Here is a 10,474-nt window from a genome sequence, read left to right as displayed (position 1 = left end):
TCTACCGGCTGGAAGCCCCGCCCCCGAGGCCCGCAGGATGGGAGGGAGCCCCGCCCCCGGGCTCTACTGGCTGGAAGCCCCACCCCCCAGGCTCTACCAGCTGGGAGCCCCGCCCCCGAGGCCCACAGGATGGGAGGGAGCCCCGCCCCCAGGCTCTACTGGCTGGGAGCCCCGCCCCCCCAGGATGGGAGGGAGCCCCGCCCCCGGGCTCTACCGGCTGGAAGCCCCGCCCCCCAGGCTCTACCAGCTGGGAGCCCCGCCCCCGAGGCCCGCAGGATGGGAGGGAGCCCCGCCCCCGGGCTCTACTGGCTGGAAGCCCCACCCCCCAGGCTCTACCAGCTGGGAGCCCCGCCCCCGAGGCCCGCAGGATGGGAGGGAGCCCCGCCCCCGGGCTCTACTGGCTGGAAGCCCCACCCCCCAGGCTCTACCAGCTGGGAGCCCCGCCCCCGAGGCCCACAGGATGGGAGGGAGCCCCGCCCCCAGGCTCTACTGGCTGGGAGCCCCGCCCCCCCAGTATGGGAGGGAGCCCCGCCCCCGGGCTCTACCGGCTGGAAGCCCCGCCCCCCAGGCTCTACCAGCTGGGAGCCCCGCCCCCGAGGCCCGCAGGATGGGAGGGAGCCCCGCCCCCAGGCTCTACTGGCTGGGAGCCCCGCCCCCCCAGTATGGGAGGGAGCCCCGCCCCCAGGCTCTACTGGCTGGGAGCCCCGCCCCCGAGGCCCCAGCCCGCTAGGAAAGGCCGGGGCAGATTTCTGACACATCCCCGCCCGGAAAGGCGGCTGCTTTGGGCTCGGTAGCCGGGCTCGTAGAGCCGAGCCCCGCCCCTGGCACGTTCCCTGCCCGGCGAGCACCGCCCCGCGAGGGGGCCCCGGCCCCGGCCCCGGCTGGTCGCTAGGCAACGCCGCTGCGCGCTCACGCCAGGGCCATTGGTCCGCGGGCGGGAACGGCCCGCGGCGCGCGCTCGCGCCGCACCACCGCCGCGCGCTCCAGCGTGCCAGGGCGACGCGCTGACGTCTGGGCGCGGGGGAGGGGCCGAACGCAGCCGGGGCCGCGGCGCCACGGGGAGAAGCAGCGGCCGGACGACATCCGGGGGGGCGGGCTCGCGGCAGGGCGCTTCCGGCGTGCCCCGGAAGGACTTGCCGGCCGGATGTGCGTGCTGCGCGGCGCGGCGACCTGGTTCCGTTTGGGCCGTTGCCTGATCCGCTGCCCCGGGAGCGACTCGAATCCAGCGCCGGGGTCCGGGCGGGTGAGGCGGCGCCATGGCGGATGTGACTGCGCGGAGCCTGCAGTACGAGTACAAGGCGGTGAGTGGGCGGGGGCGGGAGCGCTGGGGGCCCGGGGCACGGGAGCAGCCGGCGGGGGGCGGGTCCCGTGGGGAGGGGGCCCGGGGGAGGGGAGCAGCCGGCGGGGGGCGGGTCCCGTGGGGAGGGGGCCCGGGGGAGGGGAGCAGCCGGCGGGGGGCGGGTCCCGTGGGGAGGGGGCCCGGGGGAGGGGAGCAGCCGGCGGGGGGCGGGGCCCGTGGGGAGGGGGCCCGGGGGAGGGGAGCAGCCGGCGGGGGGCGGGGCCCGTGGGGAGGGGGCCCGGGGGAGGGGAGCAGCCGGCGGGGGGCGGGGCCCGTGGGGAAGGGGCCCCGGGGAGTCTGTTTTTGAAGCTTTTTTGTTGAAGGATAGCCACTCTTAGGTCTGTGATCGAGTGACCAGAGAGATTGAAGTGTTCTCCAACTGGTTTTTGAACTAAAACCTCTCCAACGCATCATCAAGGATCTACAACCTATCCTGAAGGACGACCCATCACTCTCACAGATCTTGGGAGCCAGGCCAGTCCTTGCTTACAGACAGCCCCCCAATCTGAAGCAAATACTCACCAGCAACCACACACCACACAACAAAAACACTAACCCAGGAACCTATCCTTGCAACAAAGCCTGTTGCCAACTCTGTCCACATATCTATTCAGGGGATACCATCATAGGGCCTAATCACATCAGCCACACTATCAGAGGCTCGTTCACCTGCGCATCTACCAATGTGATATATGCCATCATGTGCCAGCAATGCCCCTCTGCCATGTACATTGGCCAAACTGGACATTCTCTACGTAAAAGAATGAATGGACACAAATCAGACGTCAAGAATTATAACATTCAAAAACCAGTTGGAGAACACTTCAATCTCTCTGGTCACTCGGTCACAGACCTAAGAGTGGCTATCCTTCAACAAAAAAGCTTCAAAAACAGACTCCAATGAGAGACTGCTGAATTGGAATTAATTTGCAAACTGGATACAATTAACTTAGGCTTGAATAGAGACTGGGAATGGATGAGTCATTACACAAAGTAAAACTATTTCCCCATGGTATTTCTCCCCCCCACCCCACCCCCCACTGTTCCTCTGATATTCTTGTTAACTGCTGGAATTAGCCTACCTTGCTTGTCAACATGGAAGGTTTTCCTCCTTTCCCCCCCCCTGCTGCTGGTGATGGCTTATCTTAAGTGATCACTCTCCTTACAGTGTGTATGATAACCCATTGTTTCATGTTCTCTGTGTGTGTGTATATAAATCTCTCCTCTGTTTTTTCCACCAAATGCATCCGATGAAGTGAGCTGTAGCTCACGAAAGCTTATGCTCTAATAAATTTGTTAGTCTCTAAGGTGCCACAAGTACTCCTTTTCTTTTTGTCTCTAATTGCTGTGTGGTGTTCCTTTCCTTCAGTTGCATCCTACATCCTGCATAATATCCCCCCAATGTGGCCTTTCTTACTTCTCCATTCATATGGATAAAACTGTTGTCCAAGCTCTCATCTTGCATCTTGATTATTGCAACATCCTTCTTTCTGGCCTGGACCACTGCAGTCTTGCCCCACTCATATCCGTTCAGAATGCTGCTGCAAAGATAATGTCCCTAGCTCGTCACTTTGATCATGTCACCCCTTTCTTTGCCTCCCTCACCGGGTCCCCCTTTATCATAGACGCTGACTCTGTGGGTACTCTGGGGCTGGGTGCATGGGAGGGGTGGGAAGAGGCAGTGGGGGTGTGGCCTTGGAGGAGGGGTGCGGGTCCCTCCAACCCCGTACATTGGAAAGTTGGTGCCTGTGCCCTTTTATTGTATCAAACATAAGCTACTGGTCTTCACTTACTTTCAAGACTCTTCACGGTCAATGCCCACCCTACCTATCATCTCTCATTCGCTCTTGAGCGGATGACTCCTGCCTCCGATTGGCTACTGCTACCATCCACTTGTTAAATTTTTGGACAAGCATCTTCATGCTTGCCCTGAATTGCCCTTCCCCCTTATGACACTCCCTGTAAATATTTACAGGGAATTTCATTATCTTCCTTCAGATCCCTTCTCAAAACTGCTCTTTGCAGTAAGGCCTACAAAAAGCTTGACAGCTGTTAGTGTGCTGAAGCCACTGTTGATCGCCAGTATATTGTTTCCTTATGCTCTGCCATCTGTAGCCATTTGTTGTCTCTGGTTTTCTACTTGAATTGTAAACTTTTGGGAGCAGAGATCCTTTTTTTGTTCTGTTTGTATGGCGCCTAGCACCATGTGGTCTGGGCTCATGACTAGAGCTCCTAGGTGCTACAGTAATGATAATGTGTGGGAATTTGTTTGGGATGGGCCATGGGCAATAATGAAACTTACTACTGGCCTGGCTGGGGTTATAGAGATTGTTGCATTAGTTTCTTCACACCTCTTACCTGTTCTCTTGTGCTATGATCCCTCCAGAATTCTAACCTCGTACTTCAAGCTGATCGCTCCTTGATCGACAGGACCCGCAGAGATGAGCCTACGGGGGAGGTGCTCTCCTTGGTTGGGAAGCTGGAGGGCACTCGTATGGGTGATAAGGCTCAAAGAACCAAACCCCAGATGCAGGAAGAGAGACGAGCGAAGTGAGTGGGTTATGCATGAATTTGTCTTTCAGAGCTCGGGGTTCTAAGAGACTAAATGGGCACAGAGCATTGAATGAAAGCGTTCTGACTGCAGCATGGTATTCCGGAGTCTCGTGCTGAAAAGCTTGTGTGGGATCTAGCCCTGGGAATTTAAAGTATTTCCCACTGCCTGGGTTTCAGAGATTATCATTAAGGATGGAATTCAATCATGGAGGTCATGGATTCTATGATTTTAATGAACTTCCACGACTTCTTTGGCTTCAGAGTCTGGAGCTATCAATCCCATCCCTCCCAGCTATTTTCAGTAAAAGTCATGGACAGGTCGTGGGCTTCCATGAATTTTTGTTTATTGCCTGTGACCTGTCCATGGCTTTTACTGAAAATAACCATGACAAAATCTTAACCTTAATTATCATGCAGTTATCTAGGAAAACTCTTAAAGCCTATGCTCTTAAAGTGATACCTGTTCACAGCCCTCCTCAATATTGCTTCTTATGTAAGTTCAGCTATGTACTCTTGATTTGTTTTACTTGCAACTTATTTTGTAGACCTTAGATATGCACATGATGACGGTACAGATGGTGTAATTCTATAGAGAAGGATTCTGTTATGCTGCACGAATGTGGGAAGGAGGAGTGAAGGTTGCCTTGAGGAACCTCAACTCGAAATTCCATGACTTTAAGATCTTAATTGTATCAGATTTAATGCTGAGTTAATATTCTCGCATAAGGATTTTATCCGAGAACTGCAGACAGTGTGCTGCTGTGGAGAAGAAGAGTTTCATGTGAATTGGCCAGGCAGAGAGAATTTTTATTGAACTTGAAACAAATGAAAGTAACTTGTGCCATGGATAGAAAATAGTATCCCTTCAAATGTATCAGGCTTTTAAAAACAACACATTTTAAAAAAGTCCTTGAGATACTGATTGCTTGAATTATTAAAAAAAAAAAAAACAAAAACTGCCACCATTTATACCAAGTGCTTACTTTCTAATTTGTCTCTGCTTAGACAATGACAATTGATAGGGAAACTGACCATTTGGTGTCTTTTGCACTAGCCTAGTATTTCAGTATTGAAGTTACAAATACTGTAGCTGATGGTTAAATCCAAATAAAAAATGTTTTTTTATTTAAAAAAAATGCAAGCAAACCTAGTGAACACGTTTCTTTTTATTTTAAAATATCCAACACCACCTTAACCATTGCACCTAAACTATCTGATGTCTTCAAAGAAGGATAAATGGCCCCTGATTAGAATGATGGTCCTTTATTGGATAGGTGAGGGGTGATAGATTGGTGACTTTTACTGCATGTTGACCGGTTTAAAGTCAAATGTGGGGACAGAAAATGTTTCATCTGTTTCATTGCTTATCCATCGTCTTTTCCCAGCCAGAAGGATTGGCATAATTTGGAGAAGCAATTTAATCTGCTGATTGACTTGTGTGATGTTTTCCTTTCCCTGCTTTCTAGGAGGAGGAAGCGTGATGAGGACAGGCATGATATCAACAAAATGAAGGGTTATACGCTGCTCTCTGAGGGCATTGATGAGATGGTGGGAATCATCTACAAACCCAAAACCAAGGAGACCCGGGAGACCTATGAGGTGCTGCTAAGTTTCATTCAGGCAGCACTTGGGGACCAGGTAAGGATGTGCATGGACCTGTGAGGGTATCTTTGCTCTAACTGCTTGTGATGTGAAGGCACATCAGCTGAGTGCAGTTGTCAGAACCCCAAGTGTGTGTGCGAGGCAAATAGCTGGCAGAGCTGTAGCTCAGATCAGTCAATAAGCTGGTCTTTGGATCCTTGACAGCTAATGCTTCTGTTGCAAGCTGCTGAGATGTATAACAATTTGTGGGTGCTAAAGCTCTTCACCTGAGATACTGTCTCCATGGGACCCTAGACACATCCCCTGAGCTACCTGGAGTGACTGCCCTTACTGTAAGGTGGGATCTAACTTCTGAGCAGCGTCGTGGCCGTTGCTGTTTTTCATGTGCTGGCACAGTGCTGCGCTCCAAAGTGTTTTTGGAGGGGAATGCTTCCAGATCAGTTGTTTTTCCATGGAGATAATTTTTGTAGGCAGAAAGCTGGAAGCATTTTGTTCATAAATGTGAGCCAGTCTTCTAGTTCCACAACTGAGCAGTGGCAGTGCTTATCCCGGTTGAGAAATGCACAGTCAGGTATATGGAGCATACCCCAAATTAGGTGTGTTGCAGCTGTTTTCATTTCTTCTGCAGCCACGTGACATTCTCTGTGGAGCAGCTGATGAGGTCTTGGCTGTATTGAAGAACGAGAAGCTGCGAGACAAAGAGAGGCGGAAGGAAATTGATTTGCTGTTAGGACAGACAGATGACACCCGCTACCATGTGCTGGTGAACTTGGGCAAGAAGATCACAGACTATGGTGGTGACAAGGAGATCCAGAACATGGGTAGGGATCACCCTTGAGCTTGTGTCTAGACTGCTCTCGTGTATTATCTCACAGAGCACAGTATACGGGTTGTCAGCATGTCGTGTTTCAATAGCTGGTTCACAAACAGGGCACAGTGCCTGTATGCAGGGAGGCTAAAAAGTGTTTCAAACTGAGACGGGGCTTGAAAAATGTTTCTTTGGATATTGGTGGTAAATAGTATTGCACTTGGAGATGAAGGGCTACACGCTAGCCTAAGCCATGCATACGACTCCCAGAGACATCTGTGAATAATGTTTAGTATTTTGATTCAGATCAAGTGGTATTTCTCTGCTTAGCCTCTAGTGGGAATGTATCCGTGTTCTGGCCTTTCCCTGGGTGTGCTCTCCATGCTTTAGCTGGCTGGTGCTCTTGCAAAACGAGGATAACTGGGTTGAGCTTGGGTTGCACCCTTCTAACTTTGTCCCCCTTTGCAGATGATAATATTGATGAGACGTACGGCGTGAATGTGCAGTTTGAGTCTGATGAAGAGGTAAGTGATCAGATGCTTCTAAGGTGGTGGCTGAACTGTCACTCTTCTTTGTGCTGCTGGTTGTGGACAGGGCTTGGGTACGGAGGGAGCAAGAGTTTGGATCAATCTCAGCCATGTTGGCCAGCAAGGCCAAGCCAGGCCGGAAGATTAGACCCTGCTTCCTGGCATTGGAAGGCTTCGTAAATTGCTGTACTGCCTTTCACAGAAATTTGTATGAATTCTATGGCTTGGCCCATAGGCCAGCTGCTTGGTTTTGATCAGCTATCAGACTTCCTGACCTCCTCACCAGTCCTTTTCAGATCGAAACTTGCTATCTCTCTGACTTCCTATTTCCTGCAATGCTTTTTCTAAATGTGAGCCACTTGGGATTATTTAATGAAATTGCTCTTCTGTAATACTTACCTGAGTGAGGGTCTGAAAAGAATTGCTTTGGCTGGTTCCTAAGGTGGAACAATGCTGGAAATTCTGAGCACTGGTAACACTTATTTTTGAAGGTCTTGAGGTGGGAAAGGATTGAAACGACTTGTACGCACTAATGAGTCCTGAATGCACTTTGACATCATGAGGCTTGTCTGCAGCGAGCTCAGTGGAAATGTGCTCCATCTAAAATACAACTAACCGAAGGGACTAGCTGCCCCAGGGTAGTACTGAGAAGAATAACAGTGAGCCTGAACAAGGGACCTGACACGGGGCTAGGATGGCATCTGTAAGGAACTGTCCCTCTTCCTGCTCTAGGCTATAGATGATTGTTGCATGGAGTCAGTAAGATCTTCCCTCACTCCCGTAATTTAGGGGTGCCCAATTGGCTTGGTGCATTATTTTTTCTACTGACTTTGGCTGTATCTGGTGTTGGCCACAACTGAAAGCAAGATGCCAAACTACAATAATAATGCTCACTTCTACTGAGCTTCCAGTACAAGGAGCGCCATCTCTGATACTATCATATCTTATCAATGGGGAGACTGAGGCATGGGATGATGGGACTTGCCCAAAGTCCTGTGATCTTCTGCCTTAACCACAGTATGATTTTTCTGCTGCTGGAGGAAGGACCAGCATGGCCAGTTCTTGGTAGGGACGGCATTTCCAGTATTCCTGTCCAAGGTGTAGGGGGGAGCTAGAGAGCTTCTCCATGAGGTTTCCATGGGAGAGAGCTATTAACAGGAGTTGTGTGTTCCAACAGGAAGGTGATGAGGACGTGTATGGTGAAGTACGGGATGAGGCGTCTGATGATGACATGGAAGGGGACGAGGCCGTTGTCCGCTGCACCCTCTCAGCCAATGTGAGTTCCCAAGGGGGAAGCGAAAGGCTACTTTCCTATCGCTGGAGGGTTGGCTTGAAGTTGGTGGCTGTATTAATGCTTTGGGGACTTCATTCCTAATGGTGATAGCAGACACTAGTGTGACAGATCTAGCGGAGGGCCCCCTGCTGGACTGATAGACCAGATAGATTCTGGTTTACCCTGGTAAAACAGCTGGGGCTCTTTTGTTTATGCTTAATGATTCTTCCCCTTTAGAGTCCAAGCAGGAAAAAGAACCAAGTTTTTTTTTCTTGTCGGGAATTTTTATCCCCTTCTCCCCAGAGCCCTGCTAATGGGATGACTTCATGCACAAGTCTCCTCTTCCTGGCCGGGGGATGAGAGTGTGATTAACAATCTTTGTTCTTTTGAGGTCTCACAATGGCTCATTTGGTTTCAAAGCCTTCTCGTTGGGCAGGACCTAACGTTTTCTGTCAGAAACCAGCATTTGCACTGGAGAAGGCTCCCTCCCCCCCTTTTTGATGAGTTGCACAGTTACAGAGGTTTACAATGCCAACATTTAATATTGGTTTATAGCATGGGGCACATATAAGCAAGACTAAGTGCTAGTCTACACTGGAAACGCTGCATCCATGTGGCTGTGCTGTGGTAGTGTTTCTGATGAAGATGCTCGTGTCGGCACAATAAAGTCACCTCTGTGAGAGGCGGTGTAGCTATGTTGGCGGGAGAAGCTCTGTCCGCACTGGCGCTTAGGTCGGTGTAACTTGTGTCGCTCGGGGGGGTGGTTTATTCACACCCGGAGTGGCATAAGTTATATTGACGTAAGTGGTGGCGTGTACAAGCACTAATACATGCAGCATCATACACGCTAAGGTGTAAGCAAACACGTTCTTACAACTCTAATATCTGTGTTAACAGTACTGACATACAGGTGAGCCAAACTTGTATCCAGTTATGCATTTGTGGTCAGTGAGGCCTGGGGCCTTGACGTGAGCTGGCACTGGGTTTGCCAGCATCATACCCCTCTCTTGCCCAAATCTTCGTGTGTGGCTCTCCCAGTCTTCCCCTGTGAGGGTCTTTAAACCCTCTTCTGTCCTCTGTCATGCCGCTGGTAGCTCCTTTTTCACCACTTCTCTCCATCTTGCAGACAGGTAGGAGGAAGTAACTTCTCCCAGCTCCAGCAGACTTCCTTAGCCTTATTACTGTCTGGTCAAAGCACAGCCATTACAATTAAGTGCCCTGTTGCCCCTAGTCTGACGGGTATGTGCTAGGTCCTGTCAGCTAGTGTGGGATCCACATAGACAGTGAGGTGTTCTATGATATAACAGATTTCATAGCAACAATCTCATCGTTTGATATCAACCTGAATTTGTAAGTCATACATAGGATCCCCAAATCTTCCCAGCTTGTTGGACTGTGCTCTGATAAGAGCCTAAACGAGTGCTCCTCTGGGACTGGAATAGCATGAGTGATTGCTGCTCCCAGGGCTCTGCTCACGTACATGACAGCCATGGGGGATGGGGAAATACTGGGTGTGCTTTTGCTTACCCAAGAGGCTGTTTGTGCCTTTCCTGGGGACTCAGTTCTGCGCGGGCGATGGAGGGCTGTAAGGAGACACTGACTGTCTTTCAGCTGGTGGCGTCAGGTGAGCTGATGAGCTCCAAGAAGCGAGACTTGCATCCCCGAGACATTGATGCCTTTTGGCTTCAGCGGCAGCTGAGTCGCTTCTACGATGATGCCATTGTGTCCCAGAAGAAAGCAGATGAGGTGCTAGAGATCTTAAAGGTATGTGGCCAATTATCCTGCCTCTGCAGGTGGAGAAGGTTCCAGACTCCGGGCCTGCTTGGCTGGAAGACAGGAAGCTGCCTGGGCAGTTCTTTACAATTTGGACCTATTTTTCCATATTAAAATGTTAATACAACCAAACGGTTTGCTACTGTGCCACTTTTCCCATGATGATGCACCCACCCTGCCCCTCCTCTGCTGTGACGACCGGGTTTAACGCACGGGCAGACCTTCTCTTGGGTGACAGTTACTGCTTTTTCAGAAACGTCTTCTGGGAGGCCAGCTCTGGTGTGGTGTTCCCCATGCTAACCATGGCCCTGATCTTCACTCCCTTTGACTTCAGTTGGAATTAGGGTGCCTAGCACATCTCAGGTTCCAGCCCTTCATCTACAGTATTTATGAAGCTTAAAAGCCTGTAAACTGTACCAGCATAGATGACCCGGGTGTCCTGCCCATAAGGGCCTCTTAGGAAGGTGGGAAGAGGTTGGTTAGACTCTTGCCAGTGTTGGTGAGATATCTGCTTAGAGTCTTGATTGTTACATGGAGGATCTGGGTTGTAAGTCTGGCGGGTAGCTCGTATTTGCGATGCAGTTGGGTTCTACCTGCTG

At 51.1% G+C, this 10,474-nt stretch overlaps 1 protein-coding gene across 1 annotated transcript in view; it reads left to right on the top strand.

Moving 5' to 3' along the window:
* The first annotated feature begins 1,030 nt into the window (after positions 1–1,030).
* SNRNP200 (small nuclear ribonucleoprotein U5 subunit 200) overlaps positions 1,031–10,474 on the top strand; it is a 40,784-nt gene continuing 31,340 nt past the window's right edge. The window contains exons 1-7 of the mRNA XM_038384579.2: positions 1,031–1,301; positions 3,726–3,889; positions 5,359–5,530; positions 6,123–6,315; positions 6,771–6,826; positions 8,007–8,105; positions 9,714–9,866. Coding sequence (XP_038240507.1) covers positions 1,257–1,301; positions 3,726–3,889; positions 5,359–5,530; positions 6,123–6,315; positions 6,771–6,826; positions 8,007–8,105; positions 9,714–9,866 — 882 coding nt within the window. The 5' untranslated portion in view covers positions 1,031–1,256. The remainder of the gene's footprint in view (positions 1,302–3,725; positions 3,890–5,358; positions 5,531–6,122; positions 6,316–6,770; positions 6,827–8,006; positions 8,106–9,713; positions 9,867–10,474) is intronic.

The sequence above is a fragment of the Dermochelys coriacea genome, chromosome 26 (assembly GCF_009764565.3).
Source record: "Dermochelys coriacea isolate rDerCor1 chromosome 26, rDerCor1.pri.v4, whole genome shotgun sequence".
NCBI lineage: Eukaryota > Metazoa > Chordata > Testudines > Dermochelyidae > Dermochelys > Dermochelys coriacea.
This window is presented reverse-complemented; position numbering and strand designations above follow the sequence as displayed.